This window comes from Scyliorhinus canicula, chromosome 22 (genome assembly GCF_902713615.1).
Source record: "Scyliorhinus canicula chromosome 22, sScyCan1.1, whole genome shotgun sequence".
In the NCBI taxonomy this organism is placed as follows: domain Eukaryota; kingdom Metazoa; phylum Chordata; class Chondrichthyes; order Carcharhiniformes; family Scyliorhinidae; genus Scyliorhinus; species Scyliorhinus canicula.
Genome location: NC_052167.1, coordinates 12,073,384 through 12,087,100, shown reverse-complemented (window position 1 = coordinate 12,087,100; position 13,717 = coordinate 12,073,384). Strand labels below are relative to the sequence as shown.

The 13,717-nt window shown below is 47.2% G+C and overlaps 1 protein-coding gene across 5 annotated transcripts in view; it reads right to left on the bottom strand.

The window, feature by feature from the left end:
• ogdhl (oxoglutarate dehydrogenase L) overlaps positions 1-12,887 on the bottom strand; it is an 89,169-nt gene extending 76,282 nt beyond the window's left edge. For 2 of the 5 annotated variants that reach the window (XM_038782655.1, XM_038782659.1), the window contains exons 1-4: positions 12,821-12,887; positions 9,001-9,230; positions 2,349-2,492; positions 1,247-1,349 (exon numbers count right to left, since the gene is read on the bottom strand). In XM_038782655.1, the coding sequence (XP_038638583.1) occupies positions 1,247-1,349; positions 2,349-2,492; positions 9,001-9,230; positions 12,821-12,827 (484 nt within the window). In that variant the 5' untranslated portion in view covers positions 12,828-12,887. Of the gene's footprint in view, positions 1-1,246; positions 1,350-2,348; positions 2,493-9,000; positions 9,231-9,306; positions 9,420-12,510; positions 12,749-12,820 lie in introns of those variants that run through there. The other 3 variants (XM_038782658.1, XM_038782656.1, XM_038782657.1) reach the window with 3 other exon arrangements.
• Between the last annotated feature and the right edge of the window lie 830 nt (positions 12,888-13,717).

Below are 13,717 nucleotides of genomic sequence, written 5' to 3'. Positions count from 1 at the left end.
AAAAACATCTAATATAGGCACAGAGTTGTGTAGGACAGAGGTACGGAATCCTTAACAAATACATTACACAAGGCTCACCAAATGCCAAATTTTGCACTAACTTGTGCCCAGAATCACATCATGGGTGGGATTTTCAAAAAGGTTGCACAGAGTGCTGGATCAGGTGAGAAAAGCAACGTGAAACTCGATTGTCTCGGGCCCCTCGGCAGACAAGGGAAACACTCCTGACCCGCCAGCACAGCCGGCTAACCTCTGCGCCCCCCCCCCCCCCCCCCCCAACCACTCAGTGGTCGGGTCACCGCCCTCCCCTGCACCCCGCCGCACCACACACACATACACCATGCAGGCATCAGGGTGGTGCTGAACATGTTCAATGATGATTGCAGCATCCCCATCTCTGACGTTATGATGCAAGAAAGATCATTGATGAAGCAGTTGAAGATGGTTGAGCCTAGGATATTCCTGGAGTGATGTCCTGGAACTGAGTTGATTGACCTCCAATAACCATAACCATCGTCCTTTGTACCAGATATGACTCTAACCAGTGGAGAGTTTGGCCCCTTGCCCCCCCCCCCCCCCGATTCGCATTGTCTCCAATTTTGATAAGGCTCCTTGATGCCACACTCGGTCAAATGCTGCTTTGATATCATTGCCCAATTGGATGATGCTTGACCATCAGCCAAACAGCCTTTTTTTTCCCCTATTTCACATCTGGTATAGAGAGGTATTCAAAGAAAAATGGAAAATTGAAACAATCTGTTTTCATATCCCAATGGGTTTTCTCCAGGGTTGCACAAAACAGTATCTAGGAGATTGATCTTGAAATCCTGGAGACTCCAGGTCAATCCTGGAGAGTTGGCAGTGCTCATTTTTAAACCTGATTAACTCTTGACGAGTGCCTGCCTTTAATTTAGGAAAAGATAAGGATTGTTTTAGATTGTAAATAAAAGAAGTGTCTTCCGCTTTCCACATTTCAAACAGAAAGAAATCCTGCAGACCATCAGCACATTGCAAGAGAAATATATTTCAACTCAAAGGAAGCATAGGGAGAAGTGGAAGGAGACCGCATTGAACATTTATGGCACAGCAGGAAGTTCAAATATTAAATCTTCCTAGTTAAATGCAAGTAGCCTGGGCTTTTCATCCAACAAGTGGTTGATAGAGGAAACTTGCACAACGTGCAAATTACATAAGTAACAGGCAGCACTCTTGAAAAACAGTAGAAACACCAGCAGATAGCACTCACCAAGTTTATCAATTGAAGTGATCAAATCAAATGGAATAGTTGAGTCCAAGTCTGCATGCAGAATTCCCAATGGATCCAGATCAGCCACATGATGCCCTCGGATCTGTAAATGGGGGGTGGGGGAGAAAACAACTTTTAGCAAAATGCAGTTTTGCCATCGTAAGCCACCTGAATCCAAATGTAGGCTATCTCACACTTTAAATCATTTACAGCTGGAGTGTACAAGCTTTCTACCTTCACAGATTGCTGAGCTACATACGGTGCTGGAAATCAGCTGCCGAAAACCTCATCCATGTCCTTTCTATCTCCAGACACGACTATCCCAATGCTCCCCCAGTAAAAACACTGCTGCACAAAGTCTATCCCACATTGGCTCTGACTGACCGATACTGACTCCCAGCAATATTAATCCAATATATCCCTATATTGCTCTACCCTTTCCCGTCCCTTGCCTGCAGTCCCAAAATACCTCATCTCAAGAGTTTCATGGTCCACTTTGTGTCTTTGCAACCCGTGCCTTCACCCCACAATTGGTGTCCATATCAACTGGTCTTCCCTCACTAATCCTGTTCCATCTTTCCACCTTCTTCTGCCCCTTCAAGATCCTTCCTAAATTTCAGCTCTTCAACAAAGCTTTCAATCATCCATCTTAATATCTCGTTCTTTGGCTCAGAGTCCAGCTTTATCCGATTATGCTTCTGTGGGATGCATTGAGACATTTTTTTTCCTGTGTTAAAAGCACTATGCAAATGTAAGTTGTTGTTGATACTGGAACCAGAAGCCAAAGGGGAAATTAGTTCCAATCGCCAGAAGAGAAACCCCTTTCTTCAGCTTTGCTCAACAAACTTTCACGTCGAATGGTAACACATCTTTGCTTAAGAAGTTGCAATTTTTGGTTACTTTTGCTCAAAAGCTTCTTCTTTATATCATAATGTTGCTTGGTAAAAAGACCATTGTGTCACATGAAAAGTGAATTTTATCCAGTTTGCAAACGTGAACAGCTACCCAAGTGCATCAATTTTGTTCCTGTTTGCTAAGCTTCTTTAAAATTTCTGACTCACAGGGGAGTTCACCAGGCATTCACCCAGATGGTACAGCTTACCTGATACGCTCTAATCAATGACTGAACAGCTAGATGATCTGCAACAATCTTGTCAGCTCTGGCAGATATTTGTGTTCTGCTCTGACTGTGAGCTACAGCTGGAGGTGCATTTACACTGGAATTTTGAAAAAAGGTATCCCAGGACTGCAAGGAAAGAACAGAAGACAGTTTGTGAAATGAAGAGTTGATTATACAGCAAGAAATGTGCCCACTGCAGTTTGTTAAATCCTTACTCGACAATAAACTCAGCTGAGCTGAAATGGAATACATCTATTGAAATATTAAAATAGGCCGCATTTTCTGAAAACATCTCCAGTAATTAACAAGATTTGCAGCTGGACTCTAAGCAGTGGGAAAACGTTCATTTAACACTTTGTCTGGAATATTTAATTTGATTCAAGAATACTACTAAGTACTAACTATACAACAGGCCCAATTCAGGAGTTCCTCTATTACAATTCTGTGGATTATTAACTGTAACCTAGACATTTGCCAATACCCTTAGGAGAGACAGGGAGAAAAAAATCCTGAGTGAGAATGAAATTATGGATGTGTTTAATTACATCACCAGCACCACGTGGAGGGGGAGGATACCCGCTCCCAGTGGCCGTCAAGGTCGCCTGTGGGATTCAGAGCGGGACGTCAGCAACCCTCCAGCAGGTCCATAGCTGATAGGAAGAGTCTCAGAGGCGCAGGAGATGGCGCCGGCAATGCGAGGCACCGAGGCCAACACTGCTGGGCAGTGGAGAGCCTGGTGTATAAACAGGGAAATATCCCACATTCACCGCATTGGTCCTCACACTCACCATGGGGACGGCATAGAGCAATCATATCCAGGAGATGAACGCTGGGCCAGACACAAAACGTCCTCGGACCTCGAACAGGTACCTCCATTCCACCTGGTCAAACGCCTTCTCTGCATCAATCGAAATGATTACTTCTGACAACTTCCCCCTAGACGTGGTCGCCCCTTGACAAAACCTGTCTGATCCTCAGAAACAATCTGCAGTACTCACACCTCCAATCGCCGCGCCAAAGTCTTCACCAGCACATTTCGTATTCAACAAGGAAATGGGCCTATAAGACCCACACTCCACCGGATCCTTATCTTCTTTTGGCCTGCACCAACATGGCTGGCAATCCACCCCCGTGCCCACAAATCATTCATTATACATCCACTGGAGATGTGGTGCCAGCACGGCGGAGAACTGTTTATAAAATTCCACCGGAAAGCCATCCGGCCCCGGTGCCTTCCCCGATTGCATCAGCACAATACACTCACTCCCATTATCTCCTGCAGTCCCAATGATGCCTCCTGTCCCACTCCTTCCTCTCCTCCACTGGGAATTCCAACAGGTCTAGGACGTGCTCCATCTCCGTATCCTCTGACCAGGGCTCACACCTATACAACCCCCGATAAAATGCCTCAAATGCCCTGTTAATTTTTTCTAGGGTCGTGCCATGCGAGCACCCGGTGAACTGCCAGGGTGCTCAGATAGCACATATAGTGCCAGATACCACCCTGCCAAAGGACATGCAGCTGGGAGACCCCCCCCCCCCCATCAGCACGTTCCCCCCCCAATCAAACCTCCCACCCTACCAACCCCCCACCAACGCTGCCTAACCGCACTGCACCGCCCTCTCTTCCTGGCTACCCATTGCAGCCCCCTCATCCACACTGCTTTTATTTGCTAGCATGGCAACCCCCCACCTGGAGATCCATACAAAGAACCCTGCCCACGACGCCCATACTACCCTTCCCCCAATCTTCCACCCCCACCAACACTACTCGGTAAGAACTAGTCCTGGGACTCCTCCCATGAAGCATCCTGCACCTCCCGTCTCCAGCAGGAGAAAGAACCCGGGACTCGGAACCATCCCACCATTGACCATCACAAAAAAATCCAACTCGTGTAGCAATAATACTTCCCAACGCTCACATTACAAAAAATCAACAAATAAGATTCACATTCCCTCCATGAATCCTCCACCCAACCATGCTTCCTGACAAAGTCATTCTCCTCCTCTGGCGCGCTCAGATAATGTTTTTTGCCCTTGTATGTTACCCACAGTTTAGCTGGGTATAACATCCCAAAAAGGACCTTGCTCCGAAAGAGCACCGTCTTGGTCTTATTAAAGCCCGCTCGTCGCTTGGCCAGGGCAGACCCAATGTCCTGATAGATCCGTATTCGATGGCCCTCCCAGCTAGTCCCGTTACCTGATGACCCTCCCAGCTATGGTCCCGTGTGGGCTTTGCCCACCTCAAAATTTGTTCCTTTTCCTGGAACTTGGGCATCCGTAAGATCCCTGCTCACAGCAGGTCTCCAGCTCTCGGTCTCTGACGCAGCGAGTGGTGGGCCCGATCCACCACCGGGGGCTTCTCGAATACCTGCTCCCGATCAGTTTCCCAAACATCTTTGCCACTTAGTCGGTGGCACTCATATCCTTGACCCTCCCTCCGACAATCCGACGATTCTAAATTTTGCTGCCTGAATCGATTCTCCTGGTCACTCTTGCCTTCAACAACTTGTGGGCCTCTCCCAGCATTGCCACCTCCGCCTCCAGACACAATCCGCTCGCTGTGATCAGACACCGCCCTGCCCTCTACACCTCTTGGATAGTCACGCCCTGTGACTCAATAAGCTGCTCCACCCATTCCAAAGTCACGCGAAGAGGGGCTACTGCTCCCTCCATTGCCTTGGACAGGTCCTCCTGCATCTCCTGCCTAGGCTTCTTAAATTCCCCTTTGATGATCCATAGGTGATGGACAACACGGCAAGCTCTGCTATACTCTCTGTTGCTGTGCCACGAGGTTCGCCCACCTCTTGAGCCTAGGCTTTATTCGATTTAAGTTGGGTATTGTACCTAGCCGACAATCCACATTGGAGGAGAAACCTACAAGCTCCAGTTACTTTGCGTATTTCCCACCAAACCTCCGATAAACCGGATAGAAAGGGCCAAAACCCAAGCCTCCAAGTTGGAGCCACCTTGTGTGTAGCCAATCAGCTCATGGCCGCCACCCAAAGTCGAGACATTATAAAGTGACTCTTAATTATTAAATTAAATACGGTGCACTCACTGTTTATGGCACAACGCATCCCAAAGCTCTTTATGTGAATTAAGTATTTTTTACTGTCGTGTTATGTTGACTGTCACTGTTATGTTGGCAACAAAGCTTTGGGGGCTGAGGGTGGAGGGGATTTTCTACGTCCCCTGCGGTGCGTTTCTAGGTGGTGGGAGGTGGCCCACCGTAGGCTGGTGGCGGGATCTTCTGGCCCCATTCCCGTCAATGAGATTTCCCATTGAATCCACCTCACGCCACCGGCGGGGGTTTGCCATCACCAGGTCTGGAAGATCCTGCTGGCAAGAACAGCCAGAAAGTGTCCCCCCCCCCCCCCCTTTGTGTAAAGTGCATGAGTGGATGTTAAAGAAAGTTAATATCTTATACAAATTTGGAAGGGAAGGACAAAGAGAGGCTTAACTTATTGAAACAATGATTTTTTTAAATTCAGCAAGATTTCACCAAGTTGCCACATTAAAATAACAGCAATTGAGGGGTTAAATTTGAGTCACAAAAGCAGCTGAATAATATTACAGTTTGCTACAATAGTTATCCTAATGTAATTAAAGTTCTGCAAGTTCTGCAGTGGTATTGTGACTGGAATAGTAATCCAGAGACCCTGCATAATGCTCTGGGAGCCGGATTCCAATCCCACCTCATCACCATTGTCGTTAAAAACCCATCTGATTCACGAATGTTCTTCAGGCAAGGAAATCTGCTGTCCTTACCTAGTCCGGCCTACAAGTGATTCCAGACCCACAGCAATGTGGTTGACTCTTACATGCGCTCTGAAATCGCCCAGCAAGCCATTTATTCCAAGGGCAATTAGGGATGGCCAATAAATGTTGGCTAACCCAGCGACGCCCACATCCCACGAATGAATGAATAGAGAACATGAAAAAAGTCTTTTTCTTTTAATTATGAAAGTTTTTGGATAGAGTAGACAGAGATGGAGCTTTCACTGCGGGAAAAAGCAAAATAAACGTAAGATAATCACCAAGAAATCAAACGGGGAATTTAAAAGAAACCTTTGCACCCTGAAAAAATGTGGAAGTCACTCCCTCCGGGAGATGTGCTGCTCATGGGCAGGCTAGACAAGCAACGAGGGGAAATGGAATAGAGGATTACATTGATAGGTTTGGATAAGGAAGATTGGGAGAAGCATCAAGTGGAGGATACATGTCAGCGTGGACTGGTTGGGTTGAAAGACCCGCTTCTGAGCTGTCGGGCCGGAACGATAGCACAGTGGTTAGCACTGTTGCTTCACAGCGCCAGGGACCCGGATTCGATTCCCAGCTTGGATCACTATCTGTGCTGAGTCTGCACGTTCTCCCCGTGTCTGCGTGGGTTTCCTCCCACAAGTCCCAAAATAAATAGTTGTTAGGTGAATTGGACATTCGGAATTCTCCCTCAGTGTACCCGAACAGGCGACTCGGGAATTTTCACAGTAACTTTATTGCAGTGTTAATGGAAGCCTACTTGTGACACTAATAAAGATTACTGTATACTCTCCATAATTCTATTTAATATCGCTTCTCGACCTTTTGGCTAAGATCAAGCATGAGTTTAGGTGTAATACCTCTTCTTGTCAGCTTTGATTTGGTATGTCCCTTGTCTGGGGACCATGAATAAAATTCAATTGTTTTTTAGAGCAAGCAAGTTGCTCTAAAGGCCTTGCCCCATCCACTCTGGGCATTAGCTGGGTAACTGAGACAAGGGTAAATTACATTTGAACAAAATAATAACTCCTCTGAGTAAGCCACGTTAGAAAGCAAATCAAAAGTTACAGGTAGCTTGATGCAGAAATAAGCTGCCTGGTTTAGTGCAAATTATAGACATCTTTTCAAGGCAGGAAGATCTAACTCTTAATTTTCCAAAGTAAATTTTTCAAAGAAAGTATTTGTTACATGCCATTCGATCTAACCCCTCCCCCGAGTCCCACAACAACCATAACTGTATTTTAGTACTAAATATTGTTAAAATTATCACAATAAAGCTTATATTGGCACAAATTACATTATTTGATCGACTGTAATCCAGTTACTGCAACACAGAGTTCTTTGTCTAAAAGCTGATCTTAACCTGTGTACTATTTGTTCTGAGTATGTTATATATTCAAAAAGTGTTAAATAGCTCAAGGGCAAATATCAGATGCAGCATGTCTAATATAGTAATCCACAATTGCAAAATACTTTTATAAAGTTAAAAACACATGCACTGTTCCTTCCCATCAGCAGTGCAATTTACTAAAGTGGATAAATGACAGCAGTTAAACAATAAAACAAAATATTGCAGTTAATGGAAATTCTAGAAACAGCAACTAATGCAGTCCCTGTGCCAAAGTAACTGAATCATTGCGGTGTAGCTCCTTGATACTTCCCAACAAAGAAGTTATGATTATTTTAAACAAGAGAAAGGTCAACTTTATCCTTCAATGGTATAGCCATCAGAGTCTCTGTAGCACCTTGAGAAGTAATGGGTGATCAAGGAGTGAACCAAGCCAGCCATATCCACATTGTGGGTGCAAGAGCAAGCCACAGCCCTAACATTCTGTGACGAGTGGCTCACCTCCTCAAATTCACTATATATAAAGGTTCAACGAAATATGTGATGGAATACTCATCACTCAGCTGAGTAGTACCACTGTAAAATCTATATAGCAACGTTAAGGCAAACAAACATTCCAAGGTGCTTCAATGAGCGATGATCAGACAAGAACGGACGCCAAGACAAAAAGAGATACCGAGGGACGGGGATGGTGGAAATGGCTGAGAGTTCATCCAAAGAGCTAGGTTCTAATGTGGTTCTTAAAAGAGGAGAAACAGCTGGAGGCAGAAGGTCCGAGAGCATGAATTCCAGACTGTGGAGTTCAGGCGGCAAATATGGAACAAATGGCGGGCATACATGAGGTTGGAGGGTACAGTGATAGAAAGTGGGGGAACCACAAAGGAATTTAGACACAAGATATGAATTTTAAATTGGAGACATTAGGAGAATGATGATAAATGCAGGAAAACAGACACTGAAAACAGGAGCAATAAGTGAGCAAGACCTGGTGTGGAATAGGATATGGACAGCTGAGTTTTGGATGTGTTTGAGTGTGGGAGCATTGGAATGGTTGTGTCTGGAAGTCACCTTTATGTCACATATTGTTGAGGTCACACAATGCTCGTCTGTATTTCACTGCTTATGGTATTATACATCACACTAATCTTCACTGCTTACTTTAATCTAAACCAGTTTGCGACATAAATACTCAAAGTATTATCTTCAAGATTTTTTTTTTAATTGTAAGAAACAATGAGCACCGTCAAATTCAAATTGGCAAATAACATTTGATCATCATTCCAGGCTACTGAATGTTCACATATTATAGCTAAACTGTCAATCGTGGATAATACAAGGTGTTTATTTTGCACTTAGTTTCTGAATACAACTAAAATCTACATATAATTATACATCAGTTAAGGCAGGATTTGAGTTTAATTTACAAGTTGCACTCCTTTGCTCGAGTAAACTACAACTTTGCAATGAAATATGTAAGCAGAGAAATGAAAAGTTTTGACTTGGGAACAAAGCAACAGCTCTTACCTTATGAACACTTTTTGGATTTGCAAGCCAGGCATCATACATTTCCTCAAGATAATTTGAATTGCTACCATTGAGGAACGGTTCCAAAGCCCCAGGTGCACTGTGTCTATTCTGTGATACCGCCCTCATGGCCGCATTGTGCTGGGTTAACCTCTTGACATTCTGTGGTTTAAATTTTGCAGTCAATGCCCTCAGGTGATTCATGGCTGTTTTTCCTGCTATGTGCAATGCTACGAAAACAGAGAAATGGGAATTCAGAAATTATAAAAATAACAAATTGTAGTTCTCGCCCATTTATCAACAGACCTTGCGTAGCTTGCTTCGCTCCACATATTGGTAGCTGTGGCGCTACAAATTGCTTTGGCAGTGACCTTAATACCCACAGAAAGATTAGTCTCACGGCACATTTTTGTTATGACGGCTGAGTGAGAGATGAGGTCCAACATAAGCAAAATCAGCACTGGGTAGATCCTGTTTTTCTTTGTTCCCCCGCCCCCCCCAGCTACAATAACATTCACCGTGTTAAGGTAGGGCCGGTGCGCTGCTGGGCCACCGCTAGTGGGAACAAGTTGAACAATGGGCAGCTCGGTAGCAGTCCCGCCTCAAAGTCAGAAGGGTGTGGTTTCATGTTCCACTCCCAAGGCCTGACCACAACAACGCAGGCTGACACTCAAAAATGCAGAACCGAGGGAGTGCTACATGGCCAGAGGTGCTGTCCTTGCTATGAGACGGTAGATGGAGGCGCTAAGTGTCCTTTTCAGGCGCTCCCATTTTGAAGAAACTCAGAGGAATTATCCCTGTCTTCCTGGCCAATATTTAACTCTCAACCAACATCCCAAAAACAGTTTGACTGGTCACCATCACAGCGTTATTTGTGGAAATTTTCAGTGTGCAAACCAGTTGTTGTGTTTTCCTGCATTACCACAGTGACAACACTTCAAAAGTACTTAATCGACTACAAAGCACTTTGGGATATCCTGAAATCATAAAAGGCACTATATAAATATAAGTATTTCTTTGGAAGATAACCAGAGAGAACATGAACTCAACACAAAATCCAAATAAGCAGAATCATTATTCCAAGTTCCAGAGGAACAGCAGGAATATATTTTAGTCCATTAGTATCTGCACTCAATATTCCACCAGTCCCAGATCATGCCTAGTTCACAATAAGCACATTTCAACCAACCTTATGCAGATTAGAGCATGTATCAGTCAAAGGTACTGTATAAGCAGTAGTGATGAAACTTAAATATACACAGGTCACCGTTAACATTTTGAAAGTCAAGCATTAGCCAGTGTTCTGCAATTATTGGCTTAATTTCAGAAATATGTTATTCCCCAATTTTCATTCCATTACAATGCAGCTGGGGCAAATTGTTAAGACTAAGACACAAAATCAAATGTATGACCTGTATTTTGTGTGCTTCTATATTAGTCATTGCAAACTTGCATTTTTATAGTGGAGTAATTTAAAGCCAATGTTTTATGACAAAATATCTCTGATACATTACTAAATGCAGCACACAAATTAACTCATTGCCTATTTCACAAATATCAGCTTAGTGTATACAAATAGGTTAATTTCACAAGAACAGCAGTCCACAAACCCCTGCAATAAATGAGGGGAGGGGCGGGTAGCTCAGTTGGCTGGACAGCTGGTTCATTATGCAGAGCGAGGTCAACTGTGCAGGTTCAATTCCTGTACTGGTTGAGGTTATTCATGAAGGTCCCGCCTCCTCATCCTTGCCCCATGCACGAGGTATGGTTATCCTCAGGTTAAATCAGCACCAGTCAGCTCACCCCCTCAAAAGGAAAAGCAGACTATGGTGACTTTTACATGAGATAATTACATAACTATGTGCAATAAACATGCATAATAACATAGGGACTTGGTCACTGACACAATGCTGGAGCTATTACAATCAGAATGCTCATGGAGCACGAATTGGAGCTGTATGGAGGGAAGGAGAAGACTGCAGCCATAGAGAGGGGTGAGGCCAGAGATAGATTTGAAAACAAGGATAAGAATATCAAAATTGAGACTTTGCTTAACCACAGGTCAGCAAGCACAGGGGTAAAGTTCTAGATTACCTCACGTTTACAGGGTGTGGAGACTGGCCAGGACTGCATCAGAATAGTCAAGTCTGGAGTTAAGAGGACATGAATGCCTGTTTCAGCAGCAGAGGAGCTGAGGCAGGGCAAAGCTGGGCAACTTTACATTAATGGAAACAGGCACATCTTAACGCCTGTGTTAACATGAATTTGTGGTCAGAAGTTCCCCTCAGGGTCAATAAGGACACCATAGTTGCAAAGATAGTCTGGTTCAGGGCAAGACTGTTAGCAGGGAAAGGGATGGAACGGGTGGACCAGGGAATGGAGCAGGGACAGAGGCACTGGCTTCGGTCTTCCCAATATCCATTTAGTTGGGAGTAAATTTGCACACATCCTGTGCTGCCTGTTGGAGGGGCAGTCTGGAAATTCAGAGTCCGGGGGGGGGGGGATCAAGACTGGAGCATATACGTGTGGAGTCTGCAGGTTCGCCCCGTGTCTGCGTTGGGTTTCCTCCGTGTACTCCGGCTTCCTCCCTGTCCAAAGATGTGCATCCATTAGATTGGATTTGCCATGCTAAATTGCTCTTAAGTGTCCCGAAAAGTTAGGTAGGGCTACTGGGTTACAGGGTTAGGGTTAGGAGGAGGTGTGGGCTTAGAACATAGAACATACAGTGCAGAAGGAGGCCATTCGGCCCATCGAGTCTGCACCGACCCACTTAAGCCCTCACTTCCACCCTGTCCCCGTAACCCAATGACCACCCTCCTAACCTTTTGGACACCCAAGGGACAATTTATCATGGCCAATCCACCTAACCTGCACACCTTTGGACTGTGGGAGGAAACCGGAGCACCCGGAGGAAACCCACGCAGACACGGGGAGAACGTGCAGACTCCGCAGACAGTGACCCAGCAGGGGGGGGGAAATCGAACCTGGGACCCTGGCGCTGTGAAGCCACAGTGCTATCCACTTGTGCTAACCGCACGCCCTTAAGTAGGGTGCTCTTTCCAGGAGTCAGTGCAGACTCGATGGGCTGAATGGCCTCCTTCTGCAATGAAAATAAATAGGAGAAGGGGGGGTCCAAGGAGGTGGGAAGAGGATGGAGCCCCTGCAGATGATTCTGCTGCATTGAAACCAACACTAATAGGGATAAAGTCACAAAGTGCTGGGTGAGCCCACAGAGGGGGGGTGAGGTGCCCAGACACTGAGTTGGGGAAATGCCGATGAAGGAGCCTCAGGGACAGGACGGGCCAGTTTCTCAACAGGAAAAACAACAACCGCCACCAGGATGGAGTCATCCAGCAACCAATCGGGCTTAAACCTGTTCAGGAATGAGGATATTACAGCCCGGCTCACGGGGCCGCAAAACAGGGGAAGCAAATACAGAAATAAATAAATAAAAGTGGGGATGTTTAAACTAGTGATGGACGAGAACGCGCGAAGGCGGGTGTAACTGACCGCCCAGGAGGTGCTGAAACCCGGCGGCGAATCGCAGCCTCGGCAGGGGGGGGGGGGGGGGGTTTACTACCGTCAGCGGAAAATAATAATTGAGTTAATTGATCACCACTCGCCCCCACCCCACCCCGTCCAGTCCAGTTTTTTTTTCTCTCAGACACAGGCAGGTATTTCGGTTGGGAGCGGGCGGGCCTCCCGCCTCACACCGGCCGCTCGGCAAACTCGCTCCCAGCCCGTGGCACGAGACGGACGCAGACGTCACAATGTGCGTTGCCCGAGTAACCCCCCCCCCCCGCGCGCGGCAGCAGCTCACCTGGCATCGCACCCAGGCGCTTCACGTGACGCTCCGGTTCCGCCAAGTCCCCTGGCTGCCGTCCCGCCCCGCCCACAGCCCATAGACCCGCCCCCAGTCCCAGACCCCACCCACTCAGTCCATGGACCCGCCCCCAATCCCAGACCCCGCCCCCAATCTGAGACCCCGCCCCCCAATCCCAGACCCCACCCCAATCCCAGACCCCACCCACTCAGTCCATGGACCCGCCCCCAATCCCAGACCTCACCCACTCAGTCCATGGGCCCGCCCCCAATACCAGACCCCGCCCCCAATCTGAGACCCCGCCCCCCAATCCCAGACCCCACCCCAATCCCAGACCCCACCCACTCAGTCCATGGACCCGCCCCCAATCCCAGACCTCACCCACTCAGTCCATGGGCCCGCCCCCAATCCCAGACCCCGCCCCCAATCTGAGACCCCGCCCCCCAATCCCAGACCCCACCCCAATCCCAGACCCCACCCACTCAATCCATAGACCCCGCCCCCAATCCCAAACCCTCCTCCGCCCCGTATCCCAGACCACGTCCCGCCCCAATCCCAGCCCCGCCCACTCAGTCCATGGACACGCCCCCAATCCCAGCCCCGCCCACTCAGTCCATGGACCCGCCACCCATCCCAGACCATGCCCCCAATCTTAGACCCTGCCCCCAAACCCAAACCCCACCCACTCAATCCATAGACCCTGCCCCTAATCCCAGACCCCACCCACTCAGTCCATACACCCGCCCCAATCCCAGACCCTGCTCCAATCCCAGACCACGCCCCAATCCCAGGCTCCCAATCCCAGACCCCGCCCCAATCCCAGACCCCACCTACTCAATCCATAGACCCGCCCCCATTCCCAGACCCTGCTCCAATCCCAGACGCCGCCCCAAT